Genomic DNA, 21,756 nt, shown 5'->3' on the forward strand with positions numbered 1-21,756 from the left:
CTTTATAAGATGGTATATGCATGCATATACTGAGCATGCACAAAATGGCTGAATTTATCATGTCTCACCTTTAACATCAGAAAAATTGCCACCATGTTTTTTCATAATAAGCAAAAACAAATGGACTGTCCTAACATAACAGTTAATTTTAGAAGCCATAAATAATGTCACATGTTATAAATATCTTGGTGTTATATCAGACTCCATGCTCAGCTTTAAAAGCACATTAAACAAAAGAGCCGGACACTGAAATATAGCCGTTGTCATTTCAGAATTACCAACAACTCTCATTATTTTGAAGGTGCAAAAACCTTTTTTTAATGCTTCGATTATGTCACATTTCACATCTTGTATGTCATGCTGGTCACAAACCAAGAGAACAACTTTGAAACCTCTCCAGTCCTCTAATGTACGATTGGTTTTCAAGATTGTTCATGATTATGCACCCTCACCCGTCAAGTTTTTTAACGTATTGCACTTCTGGAAATACTACCACGACAACAAAGGCCTTTTCTAAGTGGCAGTATCACATCCCTTTATGTAAAACTGCCTTTGGACAATCGGCTTTTTCCTACAAAGCAATAATGGTTAGTAGTTGGTAGTAGTGACTTAGGCTTCCCACTGAAATAAAGATGATAACAGATTTTAACCCCTTGACGCCTGTTGTCGCGAATTTGCAACATACCATTTTCATTCAGACTGCAGGTGAGATAGCGTATCCATTCCTCCAATGCCGGTTTGTGCATATTCAATACGTACCTCGGAACCTTTTGCAAGCACTGGTTTCTCGTAAGACTGGTCGGAGTGGGACCTAATTATTACATATCTGTTATTATTATTAAATATCTATGTGCCTATGTTCTATGTGTAATAGATAAATTAACAATCTCCACTTATTTTAGCATCAGCCGGAAAGCAAAAATACACAAAAAATGTTTTTTATTTAATTGTAAATACATTCAGGCGTCAGTGGTTAAAGACTTTTCTACAGAAAGAAAAAATGGATCTGGAAAAGCCAAGCCTGTCAGCACTGACAGTCTTTGCAATGACTTTTACCGTGTGAATGTGAGATCTTTTTAAATGTGATCTACTGCTTTTTCTGCTTTTTCCGCCTTTTCTGATTTCTCTAATTTCTAATTTTTAATTTAATTTAATTTTCTAATTTCTCTAATGAGTACACTATAATCTGGTACAGAGCATCTTTACCTTGTGTTAAATGTTCTTCTGTACATGGTCCCTGCCAAATAAACTAATTTAAAAATGCTGAAATGATCTCTGTTTGTCAACTACATTAAGCAGCAATGACGTTCAGTGTGAATGTTTAACACTCATATTTTTACAGATTTAATGATGATAAAGTTGCAGGTATCGGAACTGCTCCCAGTTTAAATCAGGTGTGTTAATGTTGTATTCCTCTTAGAGCTGCTGCTGCTGCTGTTGTTCTGCTGCTTCTCTGTCATAGTTTAGAAGAACCTTTATGGACCTGATTCATCAGTTATTCCACCTGTGATGAAGCCAAACATCTTCTGTGAAAAGGTTAAAAAGTCAAACTACATTTTCCTCATCGTTACATTTTTCATTATCACATTATTCTGTATTGTTGAGACATTTAGTATTTGTAACCATTCCATCTCCAGCCACTGCCCCAACTAGACTGCTGCAAAGGGTTTAGGTTTAATTAGCACTAATATCATCATGACTACACAGTTATTGAAAGAACAACTGTGCCTAAAGGAGAAAAGTGGCTGCTTAGCCAGGATTGTGTGCAGTAGCGTCGAGGTATTCTCATCTTTCACTACTGTAACGACATACGATACCATATCGGCAAAAACACGTTGCACAAAGTTATGTTATTTTTATTTGATACATTCAGATGACATTCACATTATAGCAATTAGCATAATAGAAACTTTAACGGTACCAAATGATGAGATGAAAGAGTGAAATGCAGCATCTACAAAACATGTATTAAAAATCGATGCAAGAATAATCATTTAAATTGGACAGCCTTAATAAAATGTTTATACATGGTGTGATTATTATTGCTGTACTGTGTGCATACAAATGCATCCCAAAGAATACTATAATGTAGAAAAAGTAAGAGTTTTGGGTTAGGGTTAAAGCTCACATTTCAGGATATCTGTTTGCAGAAAAGAGCTATTTAACCTACAATAGACTGCCAATGCTTGTATTTACAATAATTCACGATTATACGTTTGTTGTTTATGTAGTTAAGAGGCCATTAATGATGATGCTGGAAAATGCACCTTATTGTAAAATTGTAGCAACATTAGCATTTAATCTATACATCTAGTAACTATTTTTAATAAACTTTTCAACACATGAAATTAGTTAGTAGATAGAAAGCTGAGCTCATCTGACATTAAACTCCAAAAACACTGCTGTGTTCCAAAAAAATATAAAGTGGCTTCCACCATGGAGAAAGGAGTGGACTAGATTGTCCAAGAAGTGTCCTTTTTTTCTGGGGTCTCTTGACTTATTTCTTGGATCTGAAAGAGACAGAGAAAAAAAGAGAGAGAAAAATGAAAACAACATGACTGTGGGACAGGATATGTTGTTTTCACTTGGCCAAATCACCTGCTTTTTCCACTTGTAACTTTGCTTTGGCCAAGTTCATGTGGTCTTTGATTTGACCTCTGACCTCCTAGGAGAAACATCTGGTTGAGGGAAAGGATAACTGACATAATCCCAGTCAAGTTGATGTGACAGCAGCACTGGGAGGACTCATTTTTGGTTTTATCCAAACTTTTTTTTTTCATTAAATACACAATTATCTAGTTATGTGAACTAGATTTTCTCCTATTTTCACTTTTCAACAGCTTTCAGAGCCCACTAGATGTATCAAACCTTTGCAATCATTAAGACCCAACCTTGTTTTTCAGAGAGATATTTCACTCTCACAACTTCCACTTTTAAATTTGACCTTAGTTGATCTGCATCCAATATGAAAGAGTTTGGTTTTTAGACCTAAGCAGCGGCTACTGAGGCTCAGGTTGCAGCTACGACTTCACACTGGTTGTGCTTGTTTAAGCCACAGGAATTGATAGGGATCTATATATCCAGCACCAGCTTTGTGCTGTTTGGGTTCGATCAGCACTTGTACGATTGAACAACAAGTGCTATCAGAGAGCCCCTATTTACTTTGAGGTGCAAGTACATGTCTTGTACACCTCACGTCATCACTGTTGGTTGTACTTTACCTTGTGGGTATGAAAAGCCATTCAGTAAACCGTACATGTAAGAACACCGAAATCCCCTAAATGCACACATGAAAAAGTGATTACATGCTGCTGTTCGCCTCAAATGCACATCCACTGCAAACACAGTATAAATAATGCTCATATAATTGCTATCTTCGTGACTTTGAAGTTTTCAATTTCTTGACCAAAACTTGATGGTTTGTAGCAGGAAGTGGAGGTAGGAAGGGGCACCACCAGTGAGTCTATGTTTTCCGACAGTAAAGATGGTGTAACGGCCGACGTGACCCACATCAAACGTCACCAACAGGAAGCTTCCCTCACTGTTATTACCGAGATAAAAATCCTGTGTTCAGCTCATGCGCCATTGTCTTCCTTCCCACCACAAATCGATGTTTACACATCTGCCAAGGAAATGACTTAGAATCAGAAAACAGAGACAACATATGTATTGTATATATATGTATATGTATTAATATTCGACTCCATCCAGTAGTACCACTTACGTTCCTCACACATGAGAAACAAACCACAATCAGATCTTTGTATCTCCTCATCTCCATGGCCTGTCTGTGAACCAGTAACAGCAACTCCTTCAAATAAGAATCTCTGCAAGTTTTATTTGCAGAGACCCTAACCTGCGTCTCGCTAACTACCAGCCTCAAATGTGGGTTAGGGTTAGAAGGTAACCCTTCTGTAAAGCGTCTTGAGACAATTTGAGCTGTAATTGGTGCTATATTAATAAAATTGAATTGAACTGAACTGAAATGTCTCTCACAGTAAAAATCTCAATCCGTCACTCTTTCTCTTCTGTCTGTACCCAGGAAGTTTCCTCCAACATCAGCCACCAAACATGAAAGCTGTGGTCTGACTGGAATATACCACAGTGAAATCTCAAGTCTAATCATGCTGTTTTAATTCATGACCCACCAGCTCGCATCCTTTCTCTTATGCTGTTACGCTGTTACGCTGTAGCCTTTCAACTTTGGCTTGCTCATCACTTCCCAAACCAAGTGGGAATGAGTCCAGTGTTCCCTTTTTCTTTTCTGTGCTGTTTGTAATATTGGGGGTAATCTGTGCTTTACAACTCTTGTTCAGTGTGTTCTTATGGGAGACAGGCTCATGTCCAACAAAAGAGTTTCGTAGCCTACTAGAGTTCGAGCAGTTTCTATAAAACTTACTGTTACTGCTTATTTCAATCGGTGCACTTGTATGTCCTGGTTATTTTGAATGAATTCCTTCAGGATATCCATCCATCCATCCATCCATCCATCCATCCATTATCTATACACCACTTAATCCTCATTAGGGTCGCAGGGGGAGCTTAGGGTGAAGGCAGGGGACACCCTGGACAGCTCACCAGTCTATCGCAGAACTACACAGAGACAAACAAGTACACTCACATTTGCACCTACGGACAATTTAGAATTAAAAGTTAACCTGAGCATATTTTTGGACTGTGGGAGGAAGCCGGAGAACCTGGAGAAAGTCCATGCATGCACAGGGAGAACATGCAAACTCCATACAGAAAGATCCTAGGCCCAAACTAGGACATGGATCTTCTAGCTGGGTTAGGGTTAGGGTTAGTTAGTTAGTTTACCCTAACCCTAACCCATGCTAACCATTGAGCCACTGTGCAGCCCCCTTCCAGGACATATATAGTAAAATTTTAAAAAGTACAAGGGGTACAAGGGGACTTGTAGTGTTGAGGTATGGTAGTTAGAGCATCCCTTTTCCCCTTCCCTAAAGCTGCTCGGGAGCACATTCATTGTTATAGGGGGCTGCTAGTTGCCTTTCTCAAGCCAGCGGGCTGTTGGTGCATAAATACCCACCACCACACCTCATGAAGACTAGTGTGAGTTATTTAGCCAGTTCTGATTAGGCGATTAGATAGAAGGGAACTTTCCTTTGTTGTGGCTGTTTAGGCCTTGGTGCACACTGTTAGGCCTCAGTACGTTACTCCGTAGATCACGCAGATCACGTGGTGATGCTAATCTGATGCATGGATGACCTTGTTAAAGCATTTGTGGAGGCACCATGAGAGGATTGTATAAATGAGTGTACAAAGTTGAGAAAAAATGCTGAAAAAATGTCCTGCCTCCAACTAAAAAAGCACTAATGCAATTATTGCGGGTAATGCAATTTGTTGGCTATTATTGGTATTTTTGTAGCATTTTTTTTTTTGCTGTTGTTGCACCCCTCACAATAGCCCAACTAGGGACAGGAGTTGAGAATTAGCTGTAGCTAAAACTCTACATGCAAAACATTGGATTCATGAACTGTATTGAAGCTATGTTAATTGCATTGTCCCTATTAAATAAACAATTAAATAAAAATAAACCTGTTGAAAGCAAAGGTCAAGTATGTTTGGTCACCAGAGTGTCAAAAGGCTTTTGAAGCTGTGAAGGCTCTTATTTCTAATGCCCTTGTTTTGGCTGCTCCACAGTGGGATAGAACTTTTAAAGTGGAGGTAGATGTAAATCATGTAGGAGCAGGTGCTGCACTGTTTGGAGTGAATGAGCCAGTTAGTTTCTTTTCAGGGAAATTGAAAAAACATCAACTGAATTATTCAGTAATAGAAAAGGAAACTCTAGCTCTGACCAATGCTTTGCAGCACTTGAGTGTCTATGTTTGCACAGGGCCCGTGATGATCCTTACAGATCATAACCTACCGACCTTCCTCATTTCCTCACAGTCTCCCAACGAGAGGCTGTTGCATTGGATCTTATTTCTCCAATCTTACTGCCTGGACATCTGACACATCAAAGGGTGAGACAATGTTGTGGCAAACGCATTATCTCATCCTCATTAGTTAGGTTTGTATGTTGGTTTTTTTTGTACTCTCTGCTGTGTTCCACCTCCTTAGGTTTTAATATTTCCTCTTAATTTAGCTGAGCGATTAGATTTCATAGTTGTGCTTTCATTTAAATGAAAAAGAAATATTTCTTATTATGAAGATCCAGTGATTATGTGAACAACTATCTCAAGATGTGGAGCTAACACTGATACACTGCCTTTGTTGAAACAGAGATGTTTGGGATTTCTGAAGCCGTGTTTTTGTGAGAACGGAGATGATCTGTGACTGCTAACACTGAGCTCCTGAGTGTTGCTTCTCAGATGTGAACTTATCGACTGTTAAGAGCAGTGCAAATTCCTCGAGCCTCAGGCTGCAGCCCTCAGGAGCCCTGAGTGTTTCTGAGCTGATAGGAAGAGAGAGGGTGTGCAGGTGCAGATGTGGGTCTTAAATCCTGAAACACATGATGATTAGACAGGGAGGGCCCGTGTTGCTACTCGTGTGAGAAGAATCTCGTCCATCAGTGGGAGATAGAGCAGGAAGGATCAGAGGAATGAAGTGTCGAGCTGTAAATCACACTCGACACTACCTCCAGAAAAACGAAGAGATTTTGATGGTTTGGCATTAATAAAGTAGAAGGAAAAGAAAGATATAGTGAACTATACATGGACATGAATTTGTGATTTTTGTAAATAGCTCATTTACTAGATTTATCATGTTTGTTATTGGTCTGTATCAGCAGATTGAGTTACCTTACTGACTCATCTTCGTCTTGTGATAATGACAACGTAAGATGTCTTCAACAGCTTGCAAAATGCTCATAAATATATCTTGATTTAATACTCAATATTATTTCATTAACAGAGCTATAGTTACACACAACAAATTGGAAAAGCCTTTAAAATTATGAGCATTGTGTTAGAAACAATGACATCCTGCATGTAAAAATACTACATCTTACATTAAGGCACCTTATTGAATGCAGTTTCCATAATGCATATTTATAAACCATTGGATGTCAAGCCATTAAGTTGACTTACAAGTTTAGGACAAGAACATTTTATAAATTTACATTGAACAGTTATGACTTCTCTATTCTTAATGTGTTGATTCAGTGCAGGAGGCTGTAACTTCCTGCTGTTGATTAGCAGCTCATTGCAGGAGTTTGTCCTTTTATTAACACCTGAACTGAGCTGCAGCAGAACATCTCTCTGCTGTATTCTTACCCAGTTTCTGAGGAACAGCACAGCTTCCAGGCGACAATATTGACTCACACTGGACAGTTGAGAGGAACTTCCCAGAAGATCATATCTGGTTCGACAAACAGGTAGTGGATGTATATTATCATGTTGGTAAAACTGGGATAACATAAGCACACACCTACATATATTTTATAATATATGTACTACATGCACTAATATCCCAATTTTTTGTTGTAAAAGTACAAAATGTGCATATGCATTTGTGAGCATTATATTAAAATGGGCTTGAAAAACTGTTTTAATGTTGCACAGTATATCTGGAAATTAAGTTCTCTTTTTTTGCCAACTAGTTAAAAGGAAAATATGTTGAAATGACACGTTGCATTAAGTTGGAAGTGAGATACGAACACAGGAAAGAAACTGACACAATTCAGTCAACATAATGTCCACAACACTCAGTAGAGGCTCAAAACCCTGCAGTTTGATCTCACACATGAGCCGGTGAAGACGATGTAATCAGTAACATTTTAGACACAAACTGCAAGGAAATAAGTTAAACATCAACCTGTCTTCTGGCTGAAGTCAACATTGTTGCTGTTGTTCTCATTTGTCTCCTTCAGCGACTCCACTGAGGTCTTGTTGGAGATGACGCCTTCATCATCAGTTTTGCCTCCACTGCTGGGCTCCACAGGTGCAGGAGGACTCTGCTTCTCAACATCTGTTTTGGGTTTGTCCTCGGAGCTCTCTGCAGACGGAGCTACAGCTGCAGATGGAGTTGGAGCTTCAGATGGAGTTGGAGCTTCAGATGGAGTTGGAGCTTCAGATGGAGTTGGAGCTGCAGACTCGGTGCTCGGATCAGCAACAGATTTATCAGCCTCAGCTGTAAAGAACGTCAAAAACAAACCACACAGCAATTTTAGAAATTCTCAAGAACATTAATACTGTTTTTCCTTTGTTTGCATAATGAATACAATAAAAGCACTCAGAGAGCGCAGTACTCCGCCAAGGCTGCTCAGTTCTCAATCATTTCCGACCACGGAAATCTTGAAAAAATTTGTGGCAGAAATCACGACACCATAGAATGCGGCCATTTAATATAGACATACCCTCAAACAAAATGACCTTGCGCTGAGTGCAGGAGTGTGTTATGCATGTGTATGTTATGTACGGATACCGAATCACGTGACCTAAATTTGTAGCAGGTGGCGGGAATTGATGAGTCTCAGAAACACCCCCACAGTATTAAACTGTTAAACAATGGTTCCTTGTATCATTTCAAACAGATAAGTCCCGATAAGTCTGCAACGGTCGATTTGTAGTAGGATCACAATCGTGTGATCGTCAGCAGGCAGCCGACGTAGTGTTCACTTGTTGTCATAGTTACAGTGACTCCGTGCCGCTATCTCGCAATGATAGAGAAATCTTTAACAAATCCGTGGATCCAGACTCTAAGCCACATCACTGCCAAAATCTAATCACTTGGTCCTTGTGTCATTTCTGACCTTCCCTGAAAATTTCATCCAAATCTGTTAGAGTATTTTCGAGTAATACTGCTAACAAACAGACAAACAGAAGGACAGACAGACAAACCAACACTAGTGAAATGAAAACAACATGTACATAAATAAAAACCACACGCAGACTGAGTCATTTTGGAATATTCTGGTAAGCGCTGACATTTATGTCATACCTTACTCAACAGGAACTTGCACTCTTGCACTTAATTAATTGCATAATATTTCTCAGACATTTCTCCATCACTTTGATCTTCTGTGACATTGCAGATTTGCTGTTTGGATCAGTGTGTTCTGTATTCAGCTGCCACTTACCAGCAGCATTATAGCCTGAAGTGGTTTGTGCTCAGGCGGGATTTATCTCCAGCGAAGGCATTTCAGGGGGCCACCATGTTGGTAATGAGGCGGCTGATTACTGACCAGCTCCTAATGAGCCACAGCCAAGCAGCTGTTGGAGGCTGTGGGAAAGTAGGGTGGCCCTGTCATTATCTGACCCAGTTCTAGGCAGAGGAAAAGCGGAGATGAAGAGGAGAGGAAGATGACCACTGCGGAAGACTAAGATGGTTCCTCGGGCATTATTCCTGCTTTATGGCAGATTTCTTGGCCTGACTGTCAGCTCAGGATTCTCATTTTGTGTACTCACACTGGAAAGTGCTGTAAAGTCATTGGTTAAAATTTAAATTCTACAACATCATTCAACGACAGCTAGAGACAGATAGACTGTAACAGGGGGAAACAGCTAGCTAAGCTGTCTGCAAGGTTAAAAAAAAGTCTGCCTCCAAGCACCTGTAGACCTCCATAATTAATGTTTGAGGAACAACTGCATGGTACAGTGACTTCCCAGAGTCTTTATGAAGTTAGTGGGGAAGCAGCACAGACACACTTTTACTCATCAAGAACCACTTACACCATGCAGCTCTCTCAAAAATAACTTAAAAGCTATCACTATATTGGACTACTGTGAAATTTGGTGCAGATATCTAGTCAATCCTAATGAGTTTGGTGATTCCAAAATTTCTCATCTAGCACCATGATCAGGCCAGTACTTCTAACTACACAATATTTTAGTTTATGAGTAACTACGTGTACAACTAATGTAAATCCCATGAGTCTCAGCTACAGTTTGAATTAATGAGTAAATGTTTGCATGCTAACATGCTAAACTAAGATGGTAAACATTTCCACATTCCCCATCTCGGCCACCATCAACAACCACAGTCTCAGTATGAACTAAAGCAAGTTTCTCAGGAAAGTCTGCAGATATGTGGACAGCATCAAAAACCTATCCTCACCCTAACAGCATCAAAAAAGTGTGCAAGTTCATGAGTGTGGAGATTGGAATTGGGTCATTACACCTTGAAATGGTGCAATGATGCTAGCTTTCACATTGAGCTACTAAAGCCTCAGCTGTTCAGGCATCTAAATATACACTATATTGCTAAAAGTATTCGCTCACCTGCCTTGACTCGCATATGAACGTAAGTGACATCCCATTCCTAATCCATAGGGTTCAATATGAACCCTATGGATGTGGGTCCACCCTTTGCAGCTATAACAGCTTCAACTCTTCTGGGAAGGCTGTCCACAAGGTTTAGGAGTGTGTTTATGGGAATTTTTGACCATTCTTCCAGAAGCACATTTGTGAGGTCACACACTGATGTTGGACCAGAAGGTCTGGCTCTCAGTCTCCACTCTAATTCATCCCAAAGGTGTTCTATGGGGTTGAGGTCAGGACTCTGTGCAGGCCAGTCAAGTTCATCCACACCAGACTCTGTCATCCATGTCTTTATGGACCTTGCTTTGTGCACTGGTGCACAGTCATGTTGGAAGAGGAAGGGACCAGCTCCAAACTGTTCCCACAAAGTTGGGAGCATGGAATTGTCCAAAATGTCTTGGTATGCTGAAGCATTCAGAGTTCCTTTCACTGGAACTAAGGGTCCAAGCCCAGCTCCTGAAAAACAAGCCCACACCATAATCCCCCCTCCACCAAACTTTACACTTGGCACAATGCAGTCCCACAAGTATGGTTCTCCTGACAACCACCAAACCCAGACTGGTCCATCAGATTGCCAGATGGAGAAGCGTGATTGGTCACTCCAGAGAAGGCATCTCCACTGCTCTAGAGTCCAGTGGTGGCTGCTTTACACCACTGCATCCCACACTTTGCATTGCACTTGGTGATGTATGGCTTGGATGCAGCTGCTCAGCCATGGAAACCCATTCCATGAAGCTCTCTGCACACTGTTCTTGAGCTAATCTGAAGGCCACATGAAGTTTGAAGGTCTGTAGCGATTGACTCTGCAGAAAGTTGGCCACCTCTTGGCACTATGCTCCTCAGCATCCACTGACCCCGCTCTGTCAGTTTACGTGTCCTACCACTTGGTGGCTGAGTTGCTGTCGTTCCCACACACTTCCACTTTCTTATAATACAGCTGACAGTTGACTGTGGAATATTTAGGAGCCAGGAAATGTCACGACTGGATTTGTTGCACAGGTGGCATCCTATCACAGTTCCATGCTGGAATTCACTGAGCTCCTGAGAGCGAGTCATTCTTTCACAAATGTTTGTAAAAGCAATCTGCAGCCTAGGTGCTAGATTTTATACACCTGTGGCCATGGAAGTGACTGGAACACCTGATTCTGATTATTTGGATGGGTGAGCCAATACTTTTGGCAATATAGTGTATTTGACTTTCCCAAAAATGATCCAACGATCACTCCCTTATCATTCAGGAATCAGACAGGTGTGTGATTAGAACCAGAACAGGGTTGGCACTTTTGAATGCATCTATTCTGTCCTCTTAGCAAAAGGAGCACGTTAGCAGAGCTGCCTCTTTAGCCCTTGAAGGCTGTAAAAATGAAGGCTTCTTCTGACACAGTTTGGCTCACAACCGGGACGTAAGTACCTAATTTCATGCCATCTCATGTAGATGCTTGTGCTGATATGACAATAAAGAGCCTCATTTTCTTGTATTTGCTACTAATTTGTAAGCCATCTACATTTTTGCAGCACTTAAGGCCCAACACACAGTCACTGTATAGTAGTTATGCACATAAAACAGAAAACGATAGATACATACTATACTATACTATATACATACTATTTCTGATCAGGCTAATGCATTTAGGTTAATGCTATATGCCGGAAAATAGATCCTACTGTGAAAACAGAAGGATTAAAAGTTTGACTGTTACTTCAACCAGTAACATTTCTTGATTTTCACAGTGATTTCTCATTCAGCCGCCAAGTGTGTCTTGACGAAACAGCTGTATTAACTTTTGCTTTAATACAGATAAGGTGTTGTACAAAGCTAGTTTGTTTCCAGCACACATTGATTTTCACACAAACAAGGTGCAACATGTCACTTATTCTTTTAACTTTGGAGCAGGCCGAGGTAGCTCTTTAATCTGCTTCTCGTGTCAGCGCTGTCAGGCTAACTGTCTACTAACTCTGGTTCGAAACTTCCTAACCCAACCCTGACAACTGTAGGTGTGTAGTATCTTCTAAAACATGAGCAAGTAAACCAAATTCCCAAATTGTCCCAAATTCCTAGTTTTGCAATAAGGAATCCTCTTCTAAGCATCAAATTACATCATTTAATACTGTTGTAGGCCAAAACTGAACAATTTCGTCACCCTAAATTTAATAATATGACCTGTCAATCATTTACCGGGATGGTTTTTAAAAATGAGAGTACTTTTATGTGCAACTTGTATCAGTTAACACAATTTTAATGCTTCCTTGTTGGCCAAATCTCTCTGGAAATGAATTTTCCTCCTAAATAAGGGAAAAAAAAAAAAAAAAAAAAAAAAATATATATATATATATATATATATGTATATATATATATGAATTAACTAACCATTGATTGTGTTTCATCTCTTTTATCATTTCTACCTTCTCTTAGTACGTTCAACGACCAGTTGCGTTTCACAACATGCAGCTTGCAAATGTCACTTTAATGAAGTTCCCAATATTGTCATGGTTTTTGGTTTTAGTTTGCTGAGTTTGGAATCACTTTTGTCACGTGTCAGTGTTTGTTTTGTCCTGCCTTTGTGTTTTCCCCACCAGTTTTCTGTGCTATCCGCAGTCTTTGTGTCATTGTTTCCCAGCATTTTCAGTTCATTTATTTACTGCTTTTAATTTTTTTATTGTATCTTATATTCTGCCTCTGAGTGTTCCCAGTGTCTTTGTTTGCCTGCCTAGATTTTTGAAATCTTGCATCAGTTTGAAGGTCCAGTGTGCAGGGTGTAGGGGAATCTGTTGGGTTAGGGTTAGGGTTATATTATATAATTATAGCTGAGTTTTATGGTATATAATCACTTGTAAGTCAGTCATGTTGCACTGCCAAGGCCAGAATATGAATATGAATAAACCAAACTCTGGTTCTAGAGAGAGCCTTTCATGCTTTTTAGGACTGTACATGCTTGAACACAGTGGAAGCAGTGACAAAAGAGGTGTTCTGTTGGTAGCAATTAGCAACTTCACCTCTAGATGTCACTATACATCCTTAGTCTGACTCATCAGATGTAGACTGCGGGTGTAAAGATACCAGATCACAACTTTTTCCTTCCTCTCTGCTATTTACATGTAAAAGTTTTTTGAAATCCTCTTAATTACAGGAAACAAAAGCGACAATCTCCAAGCAGCAACCTGTATGCTAAAGTTTCAAGTTTGGCCAGATGTTTGAATCGTGTAAATACAGCAGCCCTGCTATTATTTTCTTGTAAACTGCTCTCCTCTCATTCTCACTGTCATTTCATATTGTTGTTTCCCACGTCCAAGACAACTGCGACTGATTTTAAGAAATACAAACACACTGGAGCATTGCCAGACCATTCTACAGAACAGTCCTGCAATATGACACTACAAAATCATGCAAATTCGACCTTTAAGTACGTAAACTGTGCTTTTAGTTTGTTTATTTCAACCTCCCTGCTTTGTACGGCATTAGGTAACTTGTTATAGATATTATGTGTCAATTGTAATTATGGCAATTATGGCTTAATAAATTGAATTTAAATTGAATAAAGTTGTGGACCTGAGTACTGCAGGTCATGTTTATGAAGCTTTTTCACCGTCCAAACAGGGAAACTGAATACTGTGCATACAGTTTACATCAGAGACATTTCAAAATGTTCTGTGGAAGTTTTTACTTATCAGAACTCATTACACACGTTGCTTTTCAAGACTTGTGTGAGTCAGACTTCTGTGCATGATGTCAAACTTACCTTTGAAATTTGCAAGGGTTGTATATCTTACAGACTTGTGTAATATACAGTAAAAAAAAATGTAATAGTCAATGCAAAATAACTTTCTATTTTTCAATCAGCCTAATCTAAATGGTATCTGGGTCCTCTCTGAGCTCTTTGCACTAAGTTTCTTTAGTCATTGGTTTGCAGAAGCACATTTGTTTTCCAGTAACACCTTCACACTGATCTCATTCTGTGGTTTTAAGATGCTTGTTAGCCACACACATTCAAGTAGCATCTGCTACTCTTGATGACTCATGAGACATGACTCTTTGCAGTGAGATTAAAGAAAAGATATTTCATGTTTGTGCTGCTTATTGAACCACATATGTCCCATTAAGTAACCAAATTCATTCTAAAAAAGGCCGATTGAATTTTAGGTGCTACAGACGATTAGGTTTGGGGTAAGTCCCTGTCACAGAGATCTTGCAATCCAAAAAATTTTCCAGTAGATTAGTAAGCATTAGTAGAAAATCTAGATGAACAATTAAAAATCTGTCTGTGTAACTGCTCTGATTGCTGTGACATCACCTAAAGACAGAATTTCATTATTTCTATTCCATGAGAGGAAGAAAAGCTTTTGTAAGGTGGTTGTTTTTCAAAATATCTATTGAAACAAAGCATCCTGACATGATCGCACCTTTAACTTCTGTGCTAGAAGTTAAAGGTGCACCCCTCAGAGTAAAACAGGAGCACTTTTCACATATGGAAATGTCAATTGGACAATTGGACAAGAATAAACAATTATATATTTCATGTTGAATGTATAATAAAGACGTCATATAAAATATACAACTTAGGGAAGAACAATCCTCATATGTTGCTTTTCTTTCTCAATTTCTAGACTTTCTTACTTTGAAACTTGATTTCTGACTTGTTGCATATTAAGACAAAGTCATTTTAATAAAATCAGAATTTAAACTACATTCTGTTAGGGAAAATGTGGGTTTTAACTGTACTTAAGATGAACTGAATTTATTGAGTTGACTTCCATTTCCATCAAGTGGTGGATTTGAGTACTGCCGGTCATGTTTTACAAAAAAAAAAAAAAAAAAAAATTCTGCTTTCAAACTAGGGAACTGTCTGTCCTGTGTGCACAGTTTCAGCCACAGATGTTTCAAAATGTTCCGTGGAAGATCTTACTTATCAGAATTCCTTTACTGTTGTGTTGTTTTTCAAGACGTGTGTGAGTCAGATTGCTGTGCTAATGGCAAATTTCCCACGAAAAAAATTGCATTAATTGTGTGGACAGTAAATTTCTAAAAGTGCAGTGGTTTTATGCATCACAAATCCGTGTAATATACATTGAAAAATTAACATACTCATATTTTATATTGAAATTAAGTCATTAAAACTGTGTTCAGATTTCTATTCTCAGATTCACAGCATCTCAGTGTCATGTCTGAAACAGATATTAGAAAGTGCTGTTATGAACTGCACTTCCTTTTATTCTGTTTAACTGATCTTTAAAAAGAGGAAGGGAAATAGCACACCATCAGCCCACAACTTACACTGACTTCATTTGATACAACAAAGTCTTAGTCATGTTCCTCAGGATATAACAGAAACAACACAATAATAACAAGAAAAGCACTTGGAGAGCAAAGTACTCCGCCAAGGCTGCTCAGTCATTGTATCATTTGAAATCTTTAATAAAAAATGACCTTGCACTGAGCACAGGTATGTGTTATGCATGTATGGATACATACATGTACGGATACTGAATTGCGTGACCTAAATATTTAGCGGGTGGCGGGAATTGATGGGACTTGGAAACACCCCCACAAATTAATCAGTTGTTCCTTGTATCATTTCCAATGGATAAGTCCCAATAAGTTCGCAGCGGTCGATGTTTAGCAGGATCGCAATCGTGATCATCAGTAGGCAGCTGACGTAGCGTTCACTTGCCATAGTTACAGTGACGCCATGCCTCTATCTCGCAATACAGAAGTCTTCAACAAATCTGTGGATCCAGACTATGAGGCGCATCACTGCCAAAATCGAATCACTTGGTCCTTTTGTCCACAGACAAATGTACATAATTCTGCCATGTTCCTTGGCAAAGTAATTTTAAAAAAATCTCCTTAGTCACATATTTGCTGTTACCTTTCTGCTCCTCTGATTCTTCAGGTTTTGCTTCAGTTTCTTGTGGCTCTTTTTCTGTAGTTTCTATGCGTTCAAAGGTTTGCAGGCCTGAAAAAGGATCAGAAATTATATGAACCTGTTTAGATATTGGAATATGCTTAGTTAAGATCAGATATTCTTTGTATAGTTAGTTGTTGAGCTAACTGAAGGCGCTGAACTGACCGTTCTGAGGTACAGATTCAACAGGCAACTCAGGGTCCATGACGCTGAGAGGGATGTTGGCTTCATCCGGCCTGGAAGTGAAATCAACAGAGTAGCGCTGTAGGAAGATTCAGAACACACAGAGAAGAACATACGTTATTCCTCTTTTTGTTACATTTAACAAAGATTCCTGACTTGAAGCGAACCATTTAAGCTGCTTTTATGAGACACTGATACCACTTTCATGTTTGTACAGCAACAACCAGCAGCCAGAAAGTTTAACTCTGCATAAATTTGAAAATGAGGAAACAGCAAATCCGTCCAAAGTTGCAGAACAGTCATCCAACCATCACCCAAAACCCACTAAAAAAAGGAAAGCTGAGAAATTTCATGTATTCAGCTTGGAAACATAAGTTCCCCTGATGCCCTACAAATGTGGACGAACTGCACTTCCGATGTTTAAATAGTGTAAAGTCATCTTATGAGTTGTGAAAGTGGTAAACTAGCTCAGTTAAACTAGATATTAGAAGATATTAAGTGGAGTACATTGGGTACATCAATACTGGCACTACAGACAGACTTTCCTTTTTAGGCTTTCCTTTTTAGTTTAAAGAGTTTCTTCTTCATTTAACTTTGAGAACTTACAGCTTGACCAAAGTCAGTGCAAAGACTGCAACCGGTTACAGTAAGATAAATAATAAGGCCATACATGCAGAGACTTAGAATTGCTTTAAATATTATGAAAGAAAACGTCCACGATTGAATTTAACAAGTACTAAAGACACTCAGCATGTTTCCATCATGTCTGTTTTCTCAAACTAAAATTCTCTGGGAAATTTTTAACTCTCTTGTGCATTCTGGGGAGTCTGGTTATGCTAGTTTTGTTTCTTAGAAACTTAATGAGTTCCTCATTCATCACATTATTTTTTAGTCACAATAACTGAAGTTATAAGAACTCTTGTATAAATGTGTGTGTGTGTGTGTGTGTGTGTGTGTGTGTGTGTGTGTGTGTGTGTGTGTGTGTGTGTGTGTGTGTGTGTGTGTGAATTTGTTTGCTCATTTTCTTATCTTTGGGTAAGGAAAATGAGCAAACTGCTCGCTGCAAGCTAATTCCAGTTTTTATACTAAGCTAAGCTGTCTGGCAGCAGGTTGAGGCAAATAAAAATCAAATACTGTCCCTCCCAACATGTTGAACTATCCTTTGTTGGAAATCAAATTGGAAAGGAATCAAAGGGATACTGTACTTACTCTTCCTCTCTTCTGAACCACATAACAAGCAACTCCAAATGCAAGAGCTACAATGATGATCACGATGAGGATGATGATGCCTGAAGGAGAAAACACAATTTTCCACCAATGTGGGTGTGTGACTATGTCCAAGTCATAGATGTAAATTTGCTGTTTATGTCTAAAGTTACAGTGTAGTTACAACCGTAAAAACAGATATTGATATGACTTCAGACATCAAAAAGTAACTCACCAGTGTTGTCACCTGTTTCAGATAATGGCTGTGGAGTGGTGCCTTCAAGAAACAGAGACAAGTTCATGCCAATTGCTGCCAAATGTCTGTCCGTTCATAATGTAATCAGTCACCGCTAGATTGTCAAAGCTGCTCAGTCTTCAGTCCATAATTGAATACATATTTAAAGCAGCTTCAACATGTTTTTGGCCACTTGGGGGCAGCAGAACAAGCTGAATGTACAACGGTGACATATCAGCAATGTGGATATGTGGACTAATATGTGAGAAAACAGTTGGAGACTTGAATCAACATTCATTTTAACTGTGTTTCTGACAACCTGATCTCCTTCCTTGGTCTCAGGAAAATATCTGACTAGTTTAAAGGCTATACTATAGTCTCCAGCCCGTCATATCATTGGGGAGTTTACCTGGAACTTTTACACTGTAAAATTGAGGAGAGCTGCAAAGTTGGATGATAACCTTCTGTGCAACTGTCACAACTGCACTAATCAACTACCTAATAAATACTATAGTGCCAAAGCTGAATGTGGTTTATGCTAAAAATCATTTTAAATGTTTCACTGATGCTTTTTCTGACTGTAATTACACATAAAAAGTGTCTGAACGGTCAAAAATGTAGAAAAACTGTGTCGCCTTACTCTTGGTAACGATGGTGGCTTTTGTAGTTTTTGAAGAATCCATGGGTTTAGGTGTGGTCGAGGATAAACTTTCATCACCTGAATGAGAAAAAATGTTATTCTACAATACAACAAACGTGATCAGGCATTAAAACAGAGAAGAGACGATGATAAATGGACCAGATATCTGACTTCAATGCTTAATAAGCTTTAGGCTGCAAAGGTGATAACTCTTACCTTTGCTCTCTGTGGTTGAGGGTGTGATGGTGATGGTGGTGCTGGTGGGGTTCAAGGTGCTGATGGGACTTAAGGTATTTGTGATGCTGGTGGTGCTGGTGGCACTGGTGGGCATTGTGATGGTGCCAGTTGTTTCAGTGGGGACATTTTCATTCAGTAAAACTGTATTAGACTCTCCATCTGTTGTCGGCTCATCTGTTCCAACAGATGCCACAAACAAACCTACAGGAAACGAGAAAATTTTCTAAGAGGTGAAGTCAAGAATTAGTAAAGTTAAAAAAATAAATAAATAACTTGGCCTTTTTACTCTTTGTCTTTGTTTAGCACCTTTCAAATGGTCCTCATCCCCCATTGTATCAGCAATTTGTCTCGGTAATTCAAATTTCATTCATATAATCAAATCAAATTGACCGGATTCCAAAACGCAAGACAATAAGTGCTGATACAAGTTTGAAATTGTGACTACTATACTTACTATAGAACAGCTCAAGGTACATAACAAACATTCTTCCTCATTTTACGCACATGCATATGATTAACAAAGTAACTATAATACTGTATATTTACATTTAAAAGAATTTTGTTCCCCGTTTTAACCATTTCTAGTGAACATTTTTCAAGACATGCATGAAACAGTGAGGGAAAGCACCACATCACAGTATACAAATTAAGTAATGTTACTGTAATTGTAAAATCCTCAATAGATGGATTCAAATGTGCACAGTATCATCCACCCTTATGGCTCACAGTAGCTCTGTCAGCTGCAACCACTTATGTAAATACCCGTGTTAAGGTGTGGCCCTGCTTGCCTGATGTTTTTTTATTAATTTCATCGTTTCAACTACATTTTATAGCTTTCTAAAACTGTGACTTAAGGCATCATCAACAATATTTGATCAGATTAAGTGTTATGATTGAATTGTCATTGTATTTTTACCACAAGTATAACTAATTTCTCAAATCCAGACATCATATTTGGAATATATTTCTCTCTTTTTTTGCCAGCGAAACTTCATTAGCTGTAAAATCACTAATTTCTGTATGAACAGGTAAAATACACATGAACATCTAAATAGTCTTACCCAGGATTAAGAAGGAAATCGATGACATGGTGAGTTTGACTGAAGCCACTGGTGGTAAAAGATGCAAAATCTAGATAAGAATGAAATAAATGTACAGTATATGTATTATTAAAGCAGTCTGGCCAAAGGTGTTGCTTTCATCTGCTGCTTTTCTTCCTTAATGCATCAAAGCATTTCCTGCTTCTGAAGGAACCAGAAAAGAGGATCAACACCTCTGAACAGTATTGCTCAAACGACTTTAGAGGAAACTGCTGTTACATTGCTTCAGATGCTTCTCTCAATGCAGAAAAAACGTATTATTAGTGACAAAACTCTGCTGTAATCTAAAGTTAATGAATTTAGTGAACTTTCTTGCATTTTGTGGCATTTTGTGGCAAAATACTCACCTGTATGTGTTTAAATGATTAATTTGTCATTGTATTTCAATATTACAATATTCAGTATTACAATAAAGGAGTATTTTGTGTCTTATTCTTGAGAAACTGCAAAAAAAAGAGGTTCAAACAACACATTTCTGTTGCTGTCAGTTCAGTTTTATGCTCACTAGATGTCGCTGTAACTAAGGAGAAACACACCAGACAGCTGCCCTTTTTTCATTGCTGAAGGCAAATATATTTGCTGCCTGATATTGTGCAAAAGAAATGAGAGGAAAACCTCTGTACAAATCATATATTGAAGTTCTGTTCTAGTTTGCTAAAGTTGATAAAGGTGAATAAAAGAAAAAGTAATGGGACATTCTGATATGCTTGTGGTGTGGTAGGAGAACAATGCTTGGGTGATACAACAGATAGAGATGCAATAATTGGTCAATAAATTCTACAGTTCCATTTAGCAGACGCTTTTATCCGAAGCGTCTGAGAGTAGATCCAACACATGCAAGTATCTAGCCAAGAGAAAACAACACACACGCACACACGCCAAAAAACAACAAATTGTTTCAGAAAATAGACAACTGTGTCAGTAGTTGATTCATTTTGTAGTTAATCGAGTAAAATGCCAAACTATGATTTTTGCTTGAGGCATTTCTTTGTCAGATATGAATGTTTTTCTAGGTTTTGAGCTGTTGTTACAGTAGAAGTAGACATTTGAATGCAACTCTTCAGGCTTGGAAATCATGACCATATGTGTTGCTGTATTCTGACACTTTAAAGAGCAAATGATTCAATGATTTAGTGAGGAACTAATCAGCACATTGCTGCTAATAATCAGCACATTGCTGCTAATGAAAATAATCTTTGGTTGCTGCTCTGCTGCTGCTCTGCTGCTGCTGCCGCTTTTTTGGATGTTTCTAAGTGCCGCTGTACAACTGTGTCAGCATGACTTGTCTTGTGTGGTCGGAGCTGCCGTGAGGGTGTGTGTGTGCTCAGCATTGTAGCTTCACCTATTACTGTTTATTTCCTCATGCCAGCGGTAATCAGCAGCAGGATTAGTGTTAACTGCCACCCAGTCGCTGGCAGCCTCCACGTGGGCCACTGCACTCCCCTCCTGCCCACCGGGACGAGGAGACCGGGAGTCGGCTAATCCCGGAGAGAGACCCACGTCTGGCTTCCTCTCTGGGCCACCTATCGCCACATCACCGGGCAACAGCATCAGGCCTGGTGGATGAGCTAATCACTGAGAGGAGAGGAGAGGAGAGGAGAGGAGAGGAGAGGAGAGGAGAGGAGAGGAGAGGAGAGGAGAGGAGAGGAGAGGAGAGGAGAGGAGAGGAGAGGGTGTGTTTCTCTGTGTGTGAGAGAGACCCAGAGAGGGGAGAGAGCCAGACCACCCACCCAGAGGATTCAGAGGCACAGGATTCACAGCCCATTCTGTTGACCTGCCACACCACCCCAGCTCTGGGCAAGGCCCTCCCCAATTGTTCCGCCTGCTAACATGAGGAGGGGGGTTAGACGAGGGGGGATGGGGGGTTGGATGAGCAGCAAACAGTGGGCTGAGCTTCTCTCCTTCAGCTCACAAAGGGGCTGAATTGTGTCGGACAGGAGCACTTTTTAGAGTGGCCCTGCCATGGGGCCTGAATGAAACATCTGTGGAGGCTGAGCCCGAGGGAGAAAATGCTATTTTGCTGTTCAACCAC

General features: G+C 39.3%; 1 protein-coding gene across 1 annotated transcript; it reads right to left on the reverse strand.

Moving 5' to 3' along the window:
* Nucleotides 1-1,840: 1,840 nt before the first annotated feature.
* On the reverse strand, nucleotides 1,841-19,850 carry si:dkey-27h10.2 (cell surface glycoprotein 1). The gene is made up of 10 exons (XM_023262260.3): nucleotides 19,686-19,850; nucleotides 18,604-18,825; nucleotides 18,388-18,465; nucleotides 17,748-17,789; nucleotides 17,516-17,595; nucleotides 16,289-16,385; nucleotides 16,088-16,174; nucleotides 7,780-8,094; nucleotides 7,239-7,323; nucleotides 1,841-2,510 (listed from the first exon to the last, which is right to left on the reverse strand). The coding sequence occupies exons 1-9, from the start codon at nucleotides 19,711-19,713 to the stop codon at nucleotides 7,283-7,285; spliced, it is 990 nt and encodes a 329-aa protein (XP_023118028.1). The 5' UTR covers nucleotides 19,714-19,850; the 3' UTR covers nucleotides 1,841-2,510; nucleotides 7,239-7,282.
* Nucleotides 19,851-21,756: the final 1,906 nt, after the last annotated feature.

This window comes from Amphiprion ocellaris, chromosome 4 (genome assembly GCF_022539595.1).
Source record: "Amphiprion ocellaris isolate individual 3 ecotype Okinawa chromosome 4, ASM2253959v1, whole genome shotgun sequence".
Taxonomy (NCBI): Eukaryota; Metazoa; Chordata; class Actinopteri; family Pomacentridae; genus Amphiprion; species Amphiprion ocellaris.